The sequence below is a fragment of the Mobula hypostoma genome, chromosome 9 (assembly GCF_963921235.1).
Source record: "Mobula hypostoma chromosome 9, sMobHyp1.1, whole genome shotgun sequence".
Classification (NCBI taxonomy): Eukaryota; Metazoa; Chordata; class Chondrichthyes; order Myliobatiformes; family Myliobatidae; genus Mobula; species Mobula hypostoma.
The window spans coordinates 134,784,788-134,808,449 of record NC_086105.1 but is presented as its reverse complement, the minus strand read 5'-3'; the positions used below and the strand labels follow the sequence as shown (position 1 = coordinate 134,808,449).

The 23,662-nt window shown below is 42.5% G+C and overlaps 1 protein-coding gene across 1 annotated transcript; it reads left to right on the top strand.

Annotated features, from left to right (window-relative positions):
• The first annotated feature begins 1 nt into the window (after position 1).
• hapstr1a (HUWE1 associated protein modifying stress responses a) lies at positions 2–23,272 on the top strand. The gene is made up of 4 exons (XM_063059220.1): positions 2–341; positions 5,338–5,418; positions 7,925–8,203; positions 21,385–23,272. Exons 1-4 carry the CDS (start codon positions 131–133, stop codon positions 21,627–21,629), a joined length of 816 nt encoding a protein of 271 aa, XP_062915290.1. The 5' UTR covers positions 2–130; the 3' UTR covers positions 21,630–23,272.
• Positions 23,273–23,662: the final 390 nt, after the last annotated feature.

Here is a 23,662-nt window from a genome sequence, read left to right as displayed (position 1 = left end):
AACAGCTGGAGCTGAGGGGCAAAATAATATAAAGCAATAAATTATACAAAAATTGCAAGGGAGAAAATTTCCGCCCGCCCGCCCTCCCTCCCTCCCCACGGCACGGGAACTCGAGGCAGGGCGGCCTGCGATGGAGGATAAGAAAGACGAGCGGGAGTCGGAGATCCAGGAACACTGCCCCGAGCACTGGTTCTCCAAATGGGAGCGGCAGTGCCTGGCCGAGAGCGAGCAGCAGCAGCAGGCCGAGGCCGAGAGGGCGTCGCTGGAGCAGGAGCAGAGCCAGCAGAAGCTGTGGCATCTCTTCCAGAACTCGGCCACGGCGGTGGCCCAGCTCTATAAAGGTACGGCGGCGGGTCTTGGCAGCAGCCCGTCATCCTCCTTCGCCACCTCTCCCCACCCCACCCCCATACCCTACCATCCTGCTCGTCCCCATCATCATCCCTTCCCCCTCCTTCATCATCGCCATCCTCCGCCACTTCCCCTCCCCCATGATTATCCCCGGCTTCTCCTTTTCCCCCATGATCATCCCCACCCCTCCCCTCCCCTCCCCGTGATCACCCCCCACCATCTGGCCATAATCACTCCCTTTGATCACCCCACCCCTCCCCGTGATCATCCCCCACTACTGCCTACAAACCCTATGATCGTCCCAGCCTTCTGCTCCTCCCCATAATCAACCCCACTCCTCTGCTGTTCTTCCTCCCCATGATTCCCCCATCCCTTGCCTCTACCCCACCCTATGATCATCCCCCACCCACTGCCCCTTCCCTTCCCAATGATCGGCTCCCAATCTCTGCCCTTTCCCCTTTTCTGTGGAAATCCCTAACCCTTTGCTTGTTCCCCTCCACATAATCATACCCAGCCCCCATCCCTTCCCCTCCCCATGATCATATCCCAACCCCTGCCCATTCCCCTCCCTGTGATCGTACCCCACTGCCCATTCCCTTCCGTGATCATACCCCACCCTCTACCCATTCCCTTCCGTGATCATACCCCACCCTCTACCCATTCCCCTCCCTGTGATCAAATCCCACCCCCTGCCCATTCCCTTCCCATGATCATATCCCACCCCCTGCCCAATCCTTCCCTGTGATCATAGCCCACCCTCTACCCATTCCCCTCTCTGTGATCAAATCCCACCCACTGCCCATTCCCGTCCCATGATCATATCCCACCCCCTGCCCAATCCCTCCCTGTGATCATACCCACCCCCTGCCCAATCCCTCCCTGTGATCATACCCACCCCCTGCCCAATCCCTCCCTGTGATCATACCCACCCCCTGCCCAATCCCTCCCTGTGATCATACCCACCCCTGCCCAATCCCTCCCTGTGATCATACCCACCCCCTGCCCAATCCCTCCCTGTGATCATACCCACCCCCTGCCCAATCCCTCCCTGTGATCATACCCACCCCCTGCCCAATCCCTCTCCCTGTGATTATACCCCACCCTCTGCCCATTCCCCTCCCTGTGATCATACCCCACCACCAGCTATTCCCTTCCCTGTGATCATGCCCCACCCCCTGCCCATTCCCCTCCCTGTGATCAAATCCCACCCCCTGTCCATTCCCCTCCCTGTGATCATACCCCACCCCCTGTCCATTCCCCTCCCTGTGATCATACCCCACCCCCTGTCCATTCTCCTCCCTGTGATCATATCCCACCCACTGCCCATTCCCCTCCCTGTGATCATATCCCACCCACACCTGTCCTCCCCATGATCATAGCCCACCCTGTGCCCATTCCCCTCCCTGTGATCATACCCCACCCTCTGCCCATTCCCCTCCCTGTGATCATACCCCACCCTCTGCCCATTCCCCTCCCTGTGATCATATCCCACCCACTGCCCATTCCCCTCCCTGTGATCATATCCCACCCACACCTGTCCTCCCCACGATCATAGCCCACCCTGTGCCCGTTCCCCTCCCCGTGATCATACTTCACTGCCCATTCCCCTTCCCGTGATCATACCCCACTGTCCATTCCCCTCTCTGTGATTATACCCCACCCACACCTCTTCTCTCAGTGATCATATCCCACCCCCTGCCCATTCACCTCCCCATAATCACCTCTTCCCCTCCCCATGATCATGCCCCACTCCCACCTCTTCCCCTCCCTATGATCATGCCCCACTCCCAGCTTTTCCCTTCCTCATGATCATACCCCACTCCCACCTCTTACCCTCCTCATGATCATACCCCACTCCCACCTCTTCCCCTCCTCATGATCATACCCCACTCCCACCTCTTCCCCTCCTCATGATCATACCCCATTCCCACCTCTTCCCCTCCCCATTATTGTCCCCCAACCTCTGCTCCCACCTCTTTTCCACCCTCTGCCCCATTCCCTTCCCCATGGTCATACCCCAGCTGCTGCCCCTTCCCCTCCCGATGATCTTCCAACAGCTTCTGTTCCTTCCCCTCTATAACATCATCCTGCACCCTTCACCATCTCTGCCCCACCCCTCCAGCAACACCAACAGCACTGAAGTTTCTCAGCATCATCCCCAGAATCTGCCCCAGTTCCTCTGCCATCATCCCCAAAAACAGCTCCCCTACATCTGCTATCATCACACCAACTCATCATCAGCCATCCCCTACATCCTCATCACTCCCTCTTTCCACGTGATGTCACTGCTGTCTGCCCCATCGTTCCCCACCTTACACCTCCTGTCCTCCTTCACTCTGATCTTCAGTCACCTGTAATCTTCTTCACAGCCCCAACCCTACGGTTTCCCATCCCCCTCAGTCAGTCCCAGTACCTCTCCTTTCCCCCTCCCACCACTAGTTATTGGGCCCGGATTTCTTTCCCTCCCCCTCCCACCCACCAACATATGATTGGTATCTTTTCCCCTTCCCTTCCATGGTTGGTCCACTCATCACCTTCAGTCGGACCCCTACACCCACTATCTTAATTTCCCTTTCCCTTCCCTCCCCCATCATCAACGTCCTCCCATTGTCAGATCTCTCCCCCCACCCAAGGTCAGTTCCCGTCCCTTTCCCTCCCATCATCAGTTCCTCCCCTCACTGCCCCCGTCATTGTGCTCTGCCACTCTGCTCCCCCTACCCACTGTCACCACCTTGAATTGCTCTCCATTCGTCCCCCCTCCTGCTTCCCATGTCATTAAGAGCAGGTCCTTTGACCAACTCGTCCATACTGGTCATGTCGACCTGAGCTGTTTGGTTCATATCCCTCCAACCTTCCTATTCCTGTACCTTTTCAAGTCTTCTAAATGTTGCGATTGTATGTTACTCTACCACTTTCTCTGGCATTTTGTTCCACGTACCTTCCACCTTCTGTGGAAAATGTTTCCCCTCAGGTCCCTTTTATATTTTTTTCTCCTTTTAAACTTTGTCCTCTTGTTTTTTTTGATTCTACTGCCTGAGAATGGACTCTAATCCATGGCCCTCCTGATCTTATAATCATCCATAAAAATAACCCTCAGCCTCCTTTATTCCAGGCACTCAGCTTATTCAATCTTTCCTTCTAGCTCAATTCCTCCAGTCCTGGTAACATCCTTGTCTAATCAATCTTCCCAGCTTAATGATATTGTTCTTGCAGCTGGGTGACACAGTATCACCAACAACTTGTACAGTTGCAGCATAACGCAGCAAGTCATGTACTCAGTGCCTTGATCAAAGGCACCCTGTCTTTCTGCCGTGCCACTTTCAGGGAGCTTTTCTATTTCGGCCCTAGGTCTCTATTCTATTACACTCTCCAGGACCTTAATATTTATGTGCAAGTTCTATCCTGTTGCAGAACTGGCCAACATGTAACAGCTCACACTTTTGAATTAAATTCCATCTGCATTCTCTTGCCCTATTTCCCCCAGTTCATCGAGGTCCTGCTGTAATTTTAGAACGTTTTTCACTGTTCATTACACCAACAATTTGAACTTGTTAACCATGTTTGCAACATTGACATCCAACTTGTTAATACTGATGACAGACAGCAAAAGCAGCTTTGATTCCTTGGACACAGCAGTGGTCACAGTCCTCCAATCTAAACAATGGCTTCCATTCCCATCTTCCACAACCCAGATCGCATGTAATCCAACTTTCCATACAGGACATTTTCTTCTGCTGCCTTAGTTACCGCTTCAAAAATCTGAATCCTAATTGCGCACATCCCAAGAGGAAGCTACTGGCATGATAAAGGAAATCCTGAACACCACCAGAGATGGAGGATCTTCACTGCTGCCCCAAATACCAGAGCATAACGGGCAGTAAATAAAAATAGTTTTCTATATACAAAGCCTTGTTTGCCAAGCCGAATAGGCCACTGCCTTTCTAAATACAGGTTGATCCTGTCTCAAAATTTCATCAAGTCAGTCTCCCACCACTGGTCTGTACTTCTCTGGCTTGCCTCGCAGCTTTTCTTTAATAAAAGCACATTATCCCAGCCCTGCCTTCCACTACCTCACCCATGTCAAAAAGATGATGCAAATTTCTCAGGCAATGCCCCTGCCATTTTTTCCTCTCCCTTCCACGTGTCTCCACTCATCTGTCCCTCACCACCTTCTCATCCCTCTGTCTGTCTGTCTCCCTCTGTCTCTCCCTCCCCCCTCCCCCCTCCCCCCTCCCCCCTCCCCCCTCCCCCCTCCCCCCTCCCCCCTCCCCCCTCCCCCACCTTCCACTGCTCCCCTCCCCCTCCCCCCACGGTCTGGTTGGCAGTTCATGTAGGGGGAAGGGCAGTGAAGGGCGAAAAAAGTGTAAAGTCATGTTTTATTTCCGCAAGTGTATATCTTTGGCTGTGCTGTTTGATAGCGCAAACGATATATTTAATTCTGTGTTTCGATAAATCCGAATCGAGCTGGGAATTGTGCTCGTAAACCTATGATTTTATTTCGTTATGGAATTTTGGTGGGCCTTTAGTACTTTGGTGGGATGCACACAAAACAAATTCGAAAGGTTGATTTACCAATTGAGATGGTTATAATAATGTTTGTAGTCATAATTACAAACCCTTTATATGTATTTGTGTGGGTTAGGTGTTAACATTGTAGGAACTGAAGTCGGGGCGGTGTCTTATAGGATGGGTTGAAAGACGCAGGGAAAAAAAACACAACAAGACTGATTTATTTCGCAGCGTGAGTTTCACAGCAATAAAATATTTTAATATTTGAAATCGCCTGAGTTTTAATTAAAAAAAAGACGCAAGCAAAATGGCGTAATCAAACATGGCCGGCGGATTCTCTTTCCTTTTTTTTTAAAAAAAATGTATTACAGTGTGTCTTTTCGAGGAGCAGTTTGCATTTACTGCTCTACTAACTTGTATTTTTAACCCTTCTTCCCTCTCCTTAACCTGCCCTTTCCCCTCTCTGCGTGGCCTTCGTAGATCGAGTGTGTCAGCAACAAGGGCTGTCACTCTGGGTTCCGTTTCAAAATGCCGCCTCGGCTGTCACCAATGTGTATAAAGGTAATATTCAGACCTCTTACTTCTTTCCCGGCATCGTTTGGACTCGTGTGTACTTGTGTCCGCATTCCAGTGCCGTGGGGTTAACATTTTAGGCGCTGGAGTTTAAAAACCGCCAAATGAAATAATGAGCAGCTAAACTGTGAAATACTGAAGTTTCATACAGAGACTTGCTCAGTTGTTATTAGTGTTGTGGAAATTAATGCAACTTGTGATGAATTGATTTTTGTAAATTAAACTCTTTCAAACGAATCGGCATAATTTCACCAAATAGGCTGAGTGCTGTTTCCAGTTTTTGAGTGACGACAGGAGCCCAGTCTAGAACTCTCTTCCTCCTCTCTGTCCCCTTCCCCCTCCCCCTTCTTAATTTCCTTGCATGACTCATGTTGCTGGATACCCAGTACAGCCAAAACAAGACTTTTGCAATACATTTCCATTCTTGCATCAAACATTTTGGTTTAATGCTATTTTTGTTAGCTGTCTTCAGTTTTTAAAATAAATCACAGATAAAATTAAATACTGAAAAGGAAAGTGCTTACTATTTCCCTTCAATGAAGAACTTTATTCAAATATAATATTAGTGATATGGGATGACTTTTTTCTAAGCAGTAAACTGTGCATTTAAAGTTATATGAGCCCCAGTTGTGTACATTTAATGTTGCTTTGCAATTAAAGCTTATTATTATTGAAACTTGTTGTAGACTCCATAATTTATCTTTATAAATTATTGTAGAAAGCTTTAATAGCTATCTAGGAATTGCTGAATTTCTCCTTTTATGTTTTTATATTTAAAATATAACATCTACCCACACTTGGTTGCATCTGTTTGCTTTCTGAATGCTGCTCTTATTAAGCCCTTATGAGCATCAACCTTAACATGGCATGCAAGATTTCTTTCTGAAATAATTGGTCTAATCTTACAATAAAGGAATGGAGGTACATTTATAAAACAAATTGTAGTGTGTTGGAGTGTAAAGCTAACTACCGTGGCTACGTTGGAATCATTTCTTTCTTATTTACACAGAGCTGAATGACTCTTGTCTGTCACTAATATTCAGTCACATGGACATAATCCATAAAAGAATACTTGAAGTCTGAACACAAAATATAGTGGATTTTTTGAAACTTTAAGTCGTTCTGAATAAGTAAATTGAAGTGGTAAAGAAAATATTTAATTTGGATTACCCAAATTTACCGTATTTACCAATAGTTTGAAGGTTGAAAGATGTGATTGGATTTTGCTGGTAAGAATAGCATTTTATCATTGTACTACTAATATTAATAAAACTACCTAGATATATTTTTGCTAAAAAATAAATACATTTTAATTGCGCCCAGCAGCAATAATTTGGCCAAAGTAATCTTAGTTGGTCAGGGCAATTATAGGTATGATTTTTCTTCCCACATTGTTGATGAAAGTATTCTTTTCACATGTTAATTGGAGAAGAGATTGTGACTGAGAGCCCATATATACCGAGACACACACACACACACACACACAAAAACAAACATTACCTTGCTGTTCTGTTGTTGTTGTGCTGTGTACGCGCACTTCACTGTCTTCCCCGGTATATTGTTCAAATGGGTCTGAAACCGAGCTGATGCAGTCTGGTTGGCTTTATGGTGCCATTCCTGCCCTACACAGCGGAATATTCCACTTCTTTAGTAATGGGGAGGTGTAAATGTATATAGTTTGTATACTGTATTTAAGGTAGACACTTGTGTTGTTTTTCAAAATATAATTGTACCTATATTATGGGGTGCATCGTGTTCTAATTCATGTGTAGGCGTAAGTTTGTAGATAATTAAAGATAATGTGTCCTGGGGCCTAATAAAACAGGGCTCTTTGTCCTTAGTAGAAGAAAGAGATAGGGGCTGAAGAACTATTATTGTGTTTTCTGGTACATATTTTTTTGTAAAAATTGGCACAAGCCTGCACTAAAATGCTAAGCGACTCTGCCATTTTTTTTCTATCTTAGATTTTTTTTAGGTCTTCCAAAGATAAATGTTAACAAACAACTGTCATCAGTTTTATGTTTTGTCTGTCATTTGAGGACACCACTTAGTGATCCATATGAGACATCACTGGAAAAAAAATTCCTTATTATACTTCAAATTTGGCTGTTTCTTGAGTTTTGCCGACATTGTCAGCATTCAGTGTTGTCACAACTCATTGTCAGCATTCAGTGTTGCAATCAGATGCATAATCAAAATATACAGCACTTAAGTATTTTATTTCTGTTTCACAATGCAATTACTCTAAGGAAGTATTTGCTCGTCATTGGTTTTCAGTAACATGTTAAGCAATTCTAAATTGTTAGTTTAAAAATAACTTGTGTAGTGTGGTTGAGATAACCTTGTATTTATTCAAGTACCTGATTCTGCAGAATTGGTTTCAAACCTGATACCCAAGTTCTATAATTGACATGGATTAAAATAAAACAGATCTTAGTGTATAGTATTTTAAACTGCAGTTTACCTATTCTGAGAAATTTTCTTTTTGTTTCAGAAAGTATTGAAGCTCAGCGCAGAAGTTATGATTTAGGAATTCAGGTCGGTTATCAACGTCGTAATAAGGATGTGTTAGCTTGGGTAAAAAAGCGGAGACGAACCATTCGGAGGGAAGATTTGATCAGCTTCTTATGTGGAAAAGCACCACCGCCACGCAATACCAGAGCTCCCCCTAGACTGACAGTTGTTACCTCTCCCACCAGAGCACCCACAGCAGAAGCTAACTCATCTGTAGAGACGGACTTGCAGCCTTTCCGTGAAGCCATTGCACTACATGGTAATTATGTTATGTGATTAAGCTCTTTGAAAAAGAAGGTGCTAATTTCAAAGAAGCTGCCTGTCATGCTGAATTTCAGCATTATTAGATTAAGCATACCTCAGTTTTGACTATAGAATCGTTTAGTTGGGGGCTGTGATAAATTTTGTGATATTGTAACATGTAGCTCCAATATTAATTACTTCAGCTGCTCTTCTAATTTGGTAAGCATCAATTACAATATTTTGAAAGAAATGGAAAAGGTTCAAATACATTTTAAGTTTTGCTCATGCTTTGTAGCACACAACTTTTTTTTGCTGGTAATAATGTTTTTAAGGTCCTGAAATTTTGTATCATATTGAGATTTTACATCCCTTTATCTGAACTAATTCTTGGTACCAAGTTATATTTTGCCCTTACAATTGGGAATTGTATAAATTTTGTTTTATTTTGTCTATTAAAATATTTTTACAGTTATTTAACTTCTCTGGCATTTCAAGAGTTGTAGCAAAGAATATTTAGCACCCCTGATATCACCTCTTTAGATGTGGAGTTTTTAATATGCCCTTTTTCCAAGAATATTTTTAAATCTTGTGTATTCTAGTACCATTAATATCACATGATACTCTCATGGCAAGCACTTTGTAGATCATTACTTTAAACAAACACTTTAAGAAGTTTCCCTGTCTTTGCTAAAGAACTTACAAAGAACCTACAATGCTTGTTTCGTTCTTGTGGAGGTAAGAATTTTTCTGGTTATTTTAAATTCAGATCATATTCCTTAAACACTAGATTGGATGAGATTTTTATCGATATCTAACATTTGCGACTTCATGATGGGATGTATTTACTACGTTTTGACATGTTTGGGAATTAATTCAACAAGCACTTTTGATGCTGTGTCCTTGGTTTTATAACTGGACCCTTTGTGATATCGCTAGATTGCAGCAAAATTACCTTCTCTATTTTGGTCATTACTTGCATCAAGGGAAGACAGTGGAAATGAGTCCAGTGAACAGAATACAATCAAAATAGACTAAACTGATGTATTGAGACCAGTCAGGGAGTGAAGGAGTCAGTGGATCATAATTGATACTTATTGTTTGGTAGAAAAAAATATAAAGTTTTATTTTGTGTAGGTGGGTTCAGGTAAAATGCTACACTCACAACACGCTGGAGGAACTCAGCAGCTGCTCCAGCGTGTTGTGAGTGTTGCTTTGACCCCAGCATCTGCAGATTATTTTGTGTCAGGTAAAATGCTACTGTGGGCCAAGAATTTCTTTCATTTGTCTGATATGCAGCTGTGTTAACGAAGTTTGTCTGAGAGCTATTTCCTAGAAAATCTGTAGACTGAAACTAGCCACTGAGCAGGAAATAAAATACTAGTTAACCTTGCTTTTGTGGAGCATGTCCAGTATTCTGTATGTTTTCATAATTTGGTTAGATGCTACTACAGGTTGAGTACACCTTATATGAAATTCTGAAATCTAAAGATTTTTGAGTGCTGACATAACATCACAAATGGAAAATCCCACAAGGCGCTGGGAAGGTTCCCAGGTGATGCAGTGGTCTCTGCGCACCGCAGACAGTTCTGAGAAGTGACCTCGATATGTAATGAACAAAGGTTAATGAATAAGTAGAAAAACACTGCAGAAAATGAAGAATAAAGATCTTGATTGTGTATTGTCATTGTCAGAGAGCACATATACCGCTTACCAGCATGCTAGATCATAAGACAAGCAAAGATCTATCATGAAGAACTGAAAATTAAAGGTAATTGAAAATATTCAGCAGACTGGTTGCAGAAATTTAAGAGAAGGCATGGCATTAAATTTTTAAAGCATCTGCTGATCACAAAAATCTAGCATCAGAGCAAGTCGATGACACTGATTGTTTTTATACCTTCAAAGTTCAAAGTAAATTTATTATCCAAGTACGTGTATGTCACCACATACACACCTGAGATTCCTTTTCTTGTGGGGATACTCAATAAATCCAGTAACTGTAACAGAATCAGTGAAAGACCAGATCAGCCGGGTGTTCAACCAGTGTGCAAAATAATAATAACAAATAAATAGGCAATGAATATCTAGAACATGAGAAGAAGAATCCTTGAAAGTGAGTCCATAGGTTGTGGGAACATTTCAATGGTGGGACAAGTGAAGCTATTCACTCTAGTTTAAGAGCCTGATGTTTGAGGGGTAGTAACAGTTCCTGAACCTGGTGGTGTGAGTCTTGAGCCTCTTGTACCTTCTTCCTGATGGCAGCAGCGAGAAGAGAGCATAGCCTGGGTAGTGGGGGGGGGGGGTGTCCCTGATGATGGATGCTGCTTTCCTGTGTCAACACTCCCTGTAGCTGTGCTCAATGGAGGGGAGGGCTTTACCTATGATGAACTGGGCCGCTTCCACTGCTTTTTCCATTCAAGGGCATTGATGTTTCCATACCAGGCTGTGATACAGCCAGTCAATATTCTCTGCACTGCACATCTCTAGAAGTTAGTCAGAAATTTTAGATGCCATGCCGAATCTTCGCAAACTCCTCAGGAAGTAGAGGCATTACTGTGGTTTCTTCATAATTGCACTTGCGTACTTTGCCCAGGACCGGTCCTCTGAAATAACGTAGAGGAATTTAAAGTTGTTGATTCTCTCCACCTCTGATCCTCCGATGAGGACTGGCTCATGGACCTCTGGTTTCCTCCTCCTCAAGTCAATAATCAGCTCCTTGGTCTTGCTGATATTGACAGGTTGTTGTAATGGCGCCACTCAGACCACTGTCCTTCCTACCTTTGATTCACCCTACAGCAGTCAACAAACTTGAGTGCAGCAGTGGAGCTGTGCTTAGACACACAATCATAAGTGTAGAGTGAGTAGAGCAGGGGCTAAGCACACACTCTGGTGCACCTGTGCTGATGGAGATCGTGGAGGAGATGTTGCTCATCTGAACTGACTAGGGTCTGCAAGTGAGGAAATAAAGGATCCAATTGTACAAGGAGTATTGAGGCCGAGGTTTCATAGAAACATAGAAAATATAGAAACATAGAAAATAGGTGCAGGAGTAGGCCATTCGGCCTTTCGAGCCTGCACTGCCATTTATTATGATCATGGCTGATCATCCAACTCAGAACCCTGTACCAGCCTTCCCTCCATACCCCCTGATCCCCGTAGCCACAAGGGCCATATCTAACTCCCTCTTAAATATAGCCAATGAACTGCCCTCAATTGTTTCCTGTGGCAGAGAATTCCACAAATTCACCACTCTCTGTGTGAAGAAGTTTTTCCTAATCTCGGTCCTAAAAGGCTTCCCCTTTATCCTCAAACTGTGACCCCTCGTTCTGGACTTCCCCAACATCGGGAACAATCTTCCTGCATTTAGCCTGTCCAATCCCTTTAGGATTTTATACGTTTCAATCAGATCCCCCCTCAATCTTCTAAATTCCAACGAGTACAAGCCCAGTTCATCCAGTCTTTCTTCATATGAAAGTCCTGCCATCCCAGGAATCAATCTGGTGAACCTTCTTTGTACTCCCTCTATGGCAAGGATGTCTTTCCTCAGATTAGGGGACCAAAACTGCACACAATACTCCAGGTGTGGTCTCACCAAGGCCTTGTACAACTGCAGTAGTACCTCCCTGCTCCTGTACTCGAATCCTCTCGCTATAAATGCCAGCATACCATTCGCCTTTTTCACCGCCTGCTGTACCTGCATGCCCACTTTCAATGACTGGTGTATAATGACACCCAGGTCTCGTTGCACCTCCCCTTTTCCTAATCGGCCACCATTCAGATAATAATCCGTTTTCTTATTTTTGCCACCAAAGTGGATAACTTCACATTTATCCACATTAAATTGCATCTGCCATGAATTTGCCCACTCACCCAACCTATCCAAGTCACCCTGCATCCTCTTAGCATCCTCCTCACAGCTAACACTGCCGCCCAGCTTCGTGTCATCCGCAAACTTGGAGATGCTGCATTTAATTCCCTCATCCAAGTCATTAATATATATTGTGAACAACTGGGGTCCCAGCACTGAACCTTGCGGTACCCCACTAGTCACTGCCTGCCATTCTGAAAAGGTCCCGTTTATTCCCACTCTTTGCTTCCTGTCTGCTAACCATTTCTCTATCCACATCAATACCTTATCCCCAATACCGTGTGCTTTAAGTTTGCACACTAATCTCCTGTGTGGGACCTTGTCAAAAGCCTTTTGAAAATCCAAATATACCACATCCACTGGTTCTCCCCTATCCACTCTACTAGTTACATCCTCAAAAAATTCTATGAGATTCGTCAGACATGATTTTCCTTTCACAAATCCATGCTGACTTTGTCCGATCATTTCACCGCTTTCTAAATGTGCTGTTATCACATCTTTGATAACTGACTCCAGCAGTTTCCCCACCACCGACGTTAGGCTAACCGGTCTATAATTCCCTGGTTTCTCTCTCCCTCCTTTTTTAAAAAGTGGGGTTACATTAGCCACCCTCCAATCCTCAGGAACTAGTCCAGAATCTAACGAGTTTTGAAAAATTATCACTAATGCATCCACTATTTCTTGGGCTACTTCCTTAAGCACTCTGGGATGCAGACCATCTGGCCCTGGGGATTTATCTGCCTTTAATCCCTTCAATTTACCCAACACCACTTCCCTACTAACAAGTATTTCGCTCAGTTCCTCCATCTCACTGGACCCTCTGTCCCCTACTATTTCTGGAAGATTATTTATGTCCTCCTTAGTGAAGACAGAACCAAAGTAATTATTCAATTGGTCTGCCATGTCCTTGCTCCCCACAATCAATTCACCTGTTTCTGTCTGTAGGGGACCTACATTTGTCTTTACCAGTCTTTTCCTTTTTACATATCTATAAAAGCTTTTACAGTCAGTTTTTATGTTCCCTGCCAGTTTTCTCTCATAATCTTTTTTCCCCTTCCTAATTGAGCCCTTTGCCCTCCTCTGCTGAACTCTGAATTTCTCCCAGTCCTCAGGTGAGCCACTTTTTCTGGCTAATTTGTATGCTTCTTCTTTGGAATTGATACTATCCCTAATTTCTCTTGTCAGCCACGGGTGCACTACCTTCCTTGATTTATTCTTTTGTCAAACTGGTATGAACAATTGTAGTTCATCCATGCAATCCTTAAATGCTTGCCATTGCATATCCACCTTCAATCCTTTAAGTGTCATTTGCCAGTCTATCTTAGCTAATTCACGTCTCATACCTTCAAAGTTACCCCTCTTTAAGTTCAGAACCTTTGTTTCTGAATTAACTATGTCACTCTCCATCTTAATGAAGAATTCCGCCATATTATAGTCACTCTTACCCAAGGGGCCTCTCACGACAAGATTGCTAATTAACCCTTCCTCATTGCTCAAAACCCAGTCTAGAATAGCCTGCTCTCTAGTTGGTTCCTCGACATGTTGGTTCAAAAAACCATCCCGCATACATTCCAAGAAATCCTCTTCCTCAGCACCTTTACCAATTTGGTTCACCCAGTCTACATGTAGATTGAAGTTACCCATTATAACTGCTGTTCCTTTATTGCACACATTTCTAATTTCCTGTTTAATACCACCTCCGACCTCTACTACTGTTAGGTGGCCTGTACACAACTCCCACCAGCGTTTTCTGCCCCTTAGTGTTTCGAAGCTTATTGATTAGTTTCGAGGGGATGATAGTATTGAATGCCGAGCTGTAGTCGATAAAGAGCATCATGATGTATGCATCTTTACTATCCAGATGTTCCAGGGTTGAGTGAAGAGTCAGTGTGTTGGCATCTGCTGTGGACCTGTTGCCCCGTAGGGTAGGCAAATTGGAACGGACATTACATAAACCTATAAAAAGAGTATAATACTAATACAGTGTCCTGTAACTTTTTAAACAAGACACGGCATCATAGGTGGAGACTGAAAGCCTGCTATTACTACTTGTTCAACAGCTGATTCAGGTATTCTGATGCGGCTGTGCTGTTTTTGTTGCCCTGCACTTGTTATATTTTTTATTAATGTAATAATTTTTATTGTTTAGTACATATGAGTGATGAACAAGTGCAGGACAGAGAATGCTTACCAGTAGCGCACAAATTCAGAGTTGGAAATGATGGTGATCCCAAGCTACCTCATATATTCCAAAATCTAAATAAATCCTAAGTCCAAAAGACTTGCAGCCTTAAGCATTTCAGATAAGGGGTACTCAACCTGTACTGCATTTCTTGAAACTGTGAAAGATCACTAATCTTAATTATTAAAAATAGCGTTATTCAGTTTGTTGTTGAAAAAAGAAACTTGTACATATCAGCAGCACAAAGAGCGGGAGCAACTCAGCAGGCCAGACAGCATCTATGGAAAAGAGTACAGTTGTTGTTACGGGCCAGGACCCTTCATCAGGTCCTCTAGCATTTTGTGTGTGTTGCTTGGATTTCCTGCTTTTCTCTTGTTTGTGATTGTACATATCAGTCTCATTATGAAACTATTTAGGCACTGTTAGAGGCAGTAAATCAAACAGCTTGATGAGCTTAAGGTTGAATGGTTCCATTTAATATCAGAGAACCTGAAATTCTTGCTCTCAGTGTTATCAATGGATTACGAAAAGCTTATTTTGAAGAGAAGTCATGCTGCTAGGAAATATACATTGAGTTTTGAGACTTGACAGGTACTGATTTGAACATCTATGCTCAATTAAATTTTTATTTTTTGGGGGAGGGGAAGAAAAATTACAAGTCGGCCTGCTTTGTGCCATTAGTACAGAAGCTTGTAAGAATGAGAAATATTTGGAAATGAGGGGCAGGTTTTGGGACATTAGGATAATGAGGAAGTAGGACTTCGGTTTGATAGCGAATCTGAACTCCGATTCAACAACTGTCACTTCAGATAAAGTCTAGGAATTTAGTCTGTAGCTAGTTGTGTGGGAATCCATCTAAGTTCACTTTAGTTAAATAATTCTTAACTGCAAGACCTGGCCATAGCCCGCATAGGCCATTTTAATTCTGTGCTGAGCACTTAAATTGGTTCTGACCCAATCTGCATCAAATTTGAATTCAGAAGGGTGGGGGGTAGTTTTCCTCTAGATTAGTTAGTTCAATTTTTGTTTGCTTGTACTCCAATCCCGCTTGTTAAATTCGTGTGCAACACACAAAATACTGGAGACTCAGCAGATCAGGCAGCATCTATGGAAAAGAATAAACAGTCAACGTTTCGGGCCAAGACCCTTCATCAAGACCCTTGCGTTTGTGATAAATTCCTGTGGCCATCTGCTTATGAAATGGACTTTTGTTTTACTGGGTCTGTTTTAACGTGATATTTTAATTTTTTCAGTATTGGTTTGGTTTGTGTTTAAATAATATGGTATTTTTATTCTAAGGAATTTAGTTTTTGTTTTGATTAATGTTGCCAACAGTTCATTTGCATATTAGCAACTTTCTGAAATCTTCTACGAGCTTTGTCTTAGTTGGGTGAAAAAAAATCCCACCGTTAACATCAGGACGGGATCAATTCGCCCATTGATTTAGCTAAGGGCCAAAAATAAGGTAGTTTACATTTTCTATAATGCCTTCTTTAGCTTTTAAATTGATATTAGATTTTAAAAGTAGCTTCACAGGTACATGGGGTCATAAAGAAAGGTTTTGGCACATCGGCCTTTATTGAGTTTTGAGTGCAGGAGATGTGGTGTTATATTGAAGTTGTATGAAAAGTTGATGAGGCCTAATTTGGTGTGTTGAGTGCAGCCTTGGTCACCTACCTACTGGAAAGATGTCAATAAGGTTGAAAGAGCACAGAGGAAATGTACAAGGATGCTACCGGGTCTGGAGAACCTGAGTTATAAGGAAAGATTGGGGAATAGGTTAGAACTTTGAAGATTGAGGGGAGGTTTGATTGAGTTATACAATATTATGAGGGGTATAGATAGGGTAAATGCAAGCAGGCTTTTTCTGCTGAGCTTGGGTGGGACTACAACTAGAGGTTATGAGTTAAAGGTGAAAATGAAAAGTTTTTAAGGATAACATGAGGGGAAACTACTTCACTCGGGGTTGTGAGAGTGTGGAACGAGCTGCCAGCACAAGTGCATGTGAGCTCATTTTCAACGTTTAAGAGAAGCTTGGATAGGTACATGGATGGTAGGGGTATGGTCCTGGTGCAGGTTGATGTAAGTAGACAGTCTAAATGGTTTGGCATGGACTAGATGGGCAGAAAGGCCTGTTTCTGCTGTACGTTTCTGAGACTGTTATACCAGTATTGAAAAGTTTTGGCGGAAATGTGCTGGGAGGGCTTTGGTTGTGGAGGCAGGACTTTGCCGCTGGTCAGTTTCAGGAGTTTACTGGGCAATATGTGTTCTGACATGTTTGTGTCAATAAGGCATTTGTACCACTAAATCTGCCTTCAATGAATATTGGCTGTGGGCCCTGCTATGAATATCTGATTATGAAACTCAGATGAGATAGAGTTTTATTGGGGCCTTTGGACTTACTGGTATTTTACTGACCTGACAATAATGCATTGTGTTAATTTTAGCTAGCCATTTGCTGTTATTAGAGTCCAGTCTTATTGGTCAGCATCCACAATAGGCACTTGCATTAAAAGTTGTTAGATACTACTTGCCATCCACATTTTATACTATCTCTCCTTTCAACACCATGCATGAAACAGAGGTAATAATTTTCTGCTGTTCTTTTAAATATAGACGTCTGAAACTAAATATTAGGGTTACTCTTGTTAAATAATGTGGTGTGTTTAAGATGAAGGATACTCCTGTTTAGCTTCATTTCCATTGTCCACACTGGAAGCTGACCAGCACCATTGGAATTATAACTTCCCCCAGTTCCAAGTCAAGAATCCAAATTAAATGTTCTTTCTTCCTTCAGTTGTTTTCTGAAGACAGTTGCATGGAAGGTTCCCATATGCTTTCTTTGGGCATAGTAGTTTTCTTGTGGTTGTTCTTTTAAGCTTGAAGATTGTACATTTATCGACCATTTACAGCGGTACAGCTCATCGCACAAGATGCCTAGGTTCAGTCCTGACCCCCTCCTCCCACCTTTTGTATGGAGTTTGCATGTTCTCCCTGTGACCATGGTTTGTGCCTTGTGGTCTGATTTCCCCTCTCATTCCCAGGGTGTTGAGATTGGTAGTTTAATTGGCTGCTGCAAGTTGCCCTTTGTTTGAGTGAGTTGTAGAACTTGGAAGGAGTTGATAGAACATAGGGAGAATGAGATTAATGCAGGGTTGTTTGAAAGACCTGTTCCCATGCTGTGTATTTCTACCACAGTTAACACTTATTGTTGATTATGATCAGAGTTGAAAATTTGTCTTTACTTTCAGTAACATCTATAATTAGTGCAGAATCATGACACCCTATAAATCTGAAGCTCGTCACTGTACTTTATATGGAGTCATGAGACTAGATATTCTAAAATACCAAGCAAGAGAAAAACTACTGGATGATCTCACCAGTCCAACTGAAGGGTCTTACTCGAAACGTCGATTATCTGTTCAACTTCGCAGGCACTACCTGACCTCAGTTTTGCCAGTAGTTTGTTCTTGATAGTTCTAAATGTCTTGGATAATGGGTATAGAAAGTTGTTTTCTGATGCCCAAAAAGTAATTTGGTTTAAGTAAAAAGTCTGGGAGATTTGAACGAACTAGCAAATTAATTTTCTATGGATCAACTGCATGGTCATCTGCTTTGAACCTAAAAAGGATAAAACAGAGCATTCTAAATGGGAAAAACTAGAAGTTGTGAAAGGCAAAGACGTTTTGTGTTTAATTCAGATTTTTTAAGCTGGCAGGTAAATCAATGGCTGATAGGATCCTTCCCTTTGTATAATGGTGGGGGTGGTGGTGTGATGAGAGTACGTCTGGTTATTGCCAGGGCATCTGGGTGCTATACTTTGGCCTTGGAGAGAGTGCAGAACAGATTATCATAATGATGCCTTGACTTTAACCCTAAAGTTACAAAGAGGTTTATTCTGAGGATTCAGAGTGTTAGGAAACACCCTGATATTTTAATTTCATGAAGGGTAATTGAAGGTGGATGGAGTCCTCTTCCTCCCTTCGCCACCGTCCCCGTCTCCCCCCCCCCCCAGCTGGGGAATATCAACCAAGATTGGATCTTTTACATGCAAAGTGTAGCATAAATTTGCAATGCTTTTGTTTGTGTAACTGTTTAATTTTAAATCTGAAAAAGTTAAAAGTATTTAAAGGATACGAGGGTGGCTTGGGAGTTATGAAAGACCGCAGAGGTATCTGGGTGCTCTTACAGGTGAAGCACAAGCTAGCCTGCAGGTACAGAGTCTGTGAAAGATTGGTCTGGTGAAGAGAAGTAAGAAAGCCATGCTGCAACCGGGGCGCTAATAAGACTGTACTTAAAGTACTGTGTAAAGTTTTAGTCTTTAAGTGAGTTGTACACTTGCATTGGAAGCAATGCGGAGAAAATTCACTTGGTTGATTCCTGGGATGAAGTAGTTGTCTTGAGGAAAGGTTTTCAGGATATGTTCATGCACAGAGTTTAGGAAAACAACATGTAATCTTGGCAGTTTATTTTTTCCTTGGTGCGTAGAACTAGAGACAGTAGTTTCAGAGTAAGGGAAGCCGCAACATTTTGGAAATGGCGGTGCTTTAGCCATTGAATGGCAGAGTAGCTTAAAGGGCCCACATGGCCTGCTTCTCCATTTTCTTCATGGGTGTGTAGGCAGACTTGGTTGCAGATCAACTGTGATCTTATTGAATGGCAGAGTGATGTCAAACAGGTGGCCTCCTGTTTCTGCTCATGCAGAATGATTTGTAAGCGGTCCTTTAATGGAACTAAATTTATGCTATCTTAGTACAGGCCCTCTCCAGCTGTCGAATGCAGGGCCGCGCGCGACACACACACACACACACACACACACACACACACACACAGTGTTTGGGAGGCTGGTGGCATGGATTTGCTGGCTACCGCAAGCATCTTTTGCCATGTGGGGACTCTGTTTATGGCAACTTTTTGGATTTGTGAACTACCTGGTTAACTGTCCTCCCCTCCTGAATAGAACCCTACTGTAACCCGGGGAGGGTATGTTCCTTTGCCAGTGTTTTGGTGGTGTGCATTTTACAGATGTTTTAGTCAGAAATCTATTTAGTTTAATGATCACAATCTTAAGTGAATGACTTTTGTGAGATGATCAAGATCTGTTAATTATGTTGGAGAGTTTTGCCAATTCCTAAATATGGTCAAAAAACTGATTCCCACAGTTATCTTGCCACCCTATCTCCTGTAAAAATGATATTTCGTTTTCTCAGTTCCTTTGTCTCCACTGCATCTATTCTCAGGATGTGGCTTTCCTTTCCAGGACATCAAAGGTGTCCTCCTCCTTCAAAAGACAGAGTTTCCCTATCCTTCATCATTGATGCTGCCCTTGTCCAAATTTCCTTCATTTCCCAAACATCCGTGCTCACCCATCTTCTTGTCACCTTAACAGTGATAAGAGTTCCCCACCCCCCACTTCCTGTAAAGATTGCTTCCTCCATGATTCCCTTACCCATTTGACCCTCCCCACTAACCTCCCTTCCATCACTTATCCCCGCAAGCAGCCAAATTGCCACACCTGCCTATTCGCCTCCTCCCTCAATTCAGGGCCTCAAACAATCCTTACAGGTGAGGTAACACTTCACTTGCAAATCTGCTGAGGTTGTATTTTGTGTCCAATGCTCCCAGTGTGGCCTCCCCTCCATTGGTGAGACCTGTGGTAAATTGGCGGACTGCTTTGTCAATACCTCTGCTCCATCTGCCAAAAGTTGAACTTCCCATTGGCCAAATATTTTAATTCCCACTTCTGTTTCAATATGTTGGTCCATGGCCACTTCTTGTGCCACAATGAGGCCACTCTCAGGATGGAGGAGCAACACATTGTATTCTGCCTGGGAAGCCTCTAACCTGATATGATTTCTCCTTCCGGTTGAAAGAAAATTCCCTCCCTCTCTCATCATCTTCTATTCCCCATTCTGGCTTCTTACCTCTTCTCACCTGCCTATCACCTCTCCTTGTGTCCCCTCCTCATTTCCTTTCTCTGATGGTCCACTCTCCTCTCCTATCAGACTCCTTCCTCTCCAGCCTTTATCTTTCTCAGCCACCTGGCTTTACCTATTACCTTTCAGCTATTCTCCTTGCCCTCCCCCCACATTTTTATTCTGGCATTTTCCCCCTTCCTTTCCAGTTCTGAGGAGGGTCTCAGCCTGAAACATTGACTGATTATTCAGTTCCTTAGGTGCTGCCTGGTCCGCAGTGTTTCTCCAGCATTTTGTGTGTGTTGTCTTGAGTTTTGCCAATGTTGTTTTCTTTTTCCACTGCACTAGGAATTCCACATTGAACTCCCCCACTGCAATCACAAATACTGAAACATCAAATTATGCAAAAAACCAACAATTTTGTGCTAAGTTGTCATCATATAGTCAGTCCCTCACAACTCAGCAGTTGTATGGCCATTTGTATTGTCTGTAGGATCTTGCTATGTGCACATAGGCATTCATATTTCCAGTATTATGATAGCAAGGGCTGTTCAAAAGTGGTCTAACTGGAGATTATGGAAGGTAAATCTGGTTTACTTTTGTTTCTGCTTCTCGTCTTCTCTGTCTAATCTCTCAAACATTTAGCACTTTGTCTGCACAAGTTGTCACTGTACTCCAAACGGATGTTATTTTGGTGTAAACCATGTTGTTGAACATTGGCAAATTATTTAACTCTGCAGGTCAGTGCGATCAAGGCTGCACCTTCTCATTGCACAGTCTCTGGTTGCTCAATGACAATCTAGGGATTAGGCACATTAGCCATCTTTTTCCTCTGCGTAACCCATAGTCAAGACGCTGACTACAGCTCTGACTGGGATTGGTTTGACCTGTGGATCAGTTTTTTTTCCCTCACTAATGTAATGAAACTTCCAAAAAGTTAGACTTCACCCTGTTTTGATGATTTGGGTTTCTACTCAAGTTGTCAAGTAGTTGGAGCCAGAATACTGAATTGTTATGTGTGGGACTGCATATAAATTTTCGTGAGAATTTGCTTGTTACTTACTAATAACAGGCTTGAACAAAGAAAATCACAAGTGCCTAAACATGCCTAGGAACCTTCCAGTGATTGAGGTGGATTAAATAGTTAAATATTAAAATGATAGTAAGAGCAAGCCATACTGGGACCATTGACGCATTCATTTGACACTTGTTTTTTTTTTGTGTTTCCACAGGCCTTAGTGGAGCAATGGCTAGTATAAGCGTACGCTCAAGTACTCCAGGATCTCCCACTCACGTAAGTGGTAGCTCTAACTCTTCACGCAGGAGAAATGGACTCCATGATGTGGATTTGAACACTTTCATATCAGAAGAAATGGCACTCCATTTGGACAATGGTGGCACTAGGAAGCGTTCCTCAGCCCAGTGTACTGATGTGATCACTGATTCCCCAACGCACAAACGCAATCGAATGCTTTGAACTTTTATATTGTCGCCGTGCTACTTGAAAGCCACTTGATACTCGACACTTTCTTGAATGGAAATGGAGGGCCATCGTAACTAGTTTGATTGTGAAAGTACAAGTGAATTCAATAATGATTGCCATAAAGGAAGTTCTAACTAATGTGGTAGATGCTTCTTGTAATTATGGCTTTCCCAGTACTGGTCTTGTGACAGAGGACATCCAATCATTTGTGTAGTAGTTAGCAAGATCATCATAGGTAAACACATTAGGTTCCAAGCTAAAGTGACCTTAACTTTTTTCTCTTTAAGGGAAGGGTGATTTGGATGTTAATTTGGTTAACATGTTAATTGCCCTTTTTATTTTCTGCTGTGTTGACTGCTTGAACAGTTGCCAATATATCACTGGTATCGTTTATGTTAAAATAGCCTCTTTTGTCAAATCTACAGACTTCCATTTTAAAGCACTGTACTAAGACACTACTGGTTTTCGTATAGTGCAAGAACATACCTTGTATTGATATTGGATTACTTTTATTTAGACTCAAGCAGCTGCTAATTCTGTCGATTGTGAAAATGGTGCTATGATGGTCATGCAATGAATACTAAATATCAAAAAAATCAACAAAGATCTTTATTGGATTCACTTCTTGTGTTTGTGTTGCAAAACATACAAAAATACTATTGACTTTCCCGTAAATTCTAAAATACTCTTGTTATGTTTAAATATATAAATATATATAAATATATGTAATGTGTATATACTAAGCATTTGAATGCTGGTATGATACTCGTTCTACAAAATGTAAATAAAATGTGCACACCGAACCCTGGAGTGGATATCCAAAATCAGAACTGCATCATGCTTGCTTTTAAATGTTTTCTCACACAATGGAGTTGGTTCAGATAGCTCTTGGAACAAATCTTTGAGTCGAAAATGACAACTTAGTTGTTTAGTGGCCTGCTCACTCTTGAATTGTCAGCAGTAGTTAGTTAAAGAAGGTTGATACTTTTGTGAAGATATTTGCGTAAAACTACTTGCATTAAATCTGAAGAGATGCTTTTCGTCGAATTGTAATTCGGTGACCTCTGATTGCATTGTGGTGATGTTTGAAAGAGGAGCCTTATAATGTCAGTTTTTGGGGGAATTTTAACTTCTGAATTTACACTGTGGTAAGCAGGCTTAGCAAAAAACTTCTGCAATTTACTGTAATTTTAAAGGAGATCCGTTTGAGTTAATTTACATTTTGATTTTCAAGTTAAAATCCTTAGCTGTGGGTCGCTACGTAGTCCAACTTGCACAGAAACTTGATGTACACACACACACACTAACTCAACAAATTTGCCCATTTGCACATGCAGACAGATACCAGTCTTGATGGCTATTTTGGTTTGACTTGTTTTCTCACTGGGAAAGCTATGCAAAGTGCAATTTTACTGTTTCAAGTAATACTAACTGGGGGGTGTTGTCTGTTGGCCTCTCCTGCTTGTTTGCAGTTAGACAACCCAGCCAGCCTAAAAGAGGGCTTGCTTTTTAAGCCAGAGGCAGTAGGGATATGCTGCAAGGCAGCACTTTTGTTTTTTTTTTGTAATAGTTATAATTTTTAAGTAAATTAATCTTCAATCTATAGTTCCCTGTTTTCCTTACCCACCCCTCCCAGTCACTCACTCCAAGCCAGATATAGGTTGTATTGGCAAATATTAGAAACCATGTCAGTGGTTTCTGGCGAAGCTTATTTGAAAATGAATTGGAAGTGCAAGGAGGGCGTCAACTGATCCTGGATTTCCTAATGAAAATCCACATGGTAAGAACCGAGTACATCTCATAAATGCTGACCTGTTTTAGATTTTTTTTGTGAAATTTTATTTTGGTCTCTAGATTCCTTTTCACTTTGGGAATGCTAGGAGCTCAGGATGATCAACTTAGTATTACAAAAAATGTTTTATGGTCAGAAATTGTGTTAAATTGTTTGTGTGGTTGGTGCGGAGGGGGGCGGTGTAACATCCAGCTGCCCATATAATGCAGTTTCACTGTTTGAACGCACATGGTGT

Excerpts from the sequence above, each read along its gene's own strand:
- hapstr1a (XM_063059220.1), top strand. The coding sequence starts at position 131 with ATGGAGGATAAGAAAGACGAGCGGGAGTCGGAGATCCAGGAACACTGC. Across the intron at positions 5,419-7,924 it reads TGTCACCAATGTGTATAAAG|AAAGTATTGAAGCTCAGCGC; the intron begins GTAATATTCAGA and ends TTTTTGTTTCAG. Across the intron at positions 8,204-21,384 it reads TGAAGCCATTGCACTACATG|GCCTTAGTGGAGCAATGGCT; the intron begins GTAATTATGTTA and ends GTGTTTCCACAG.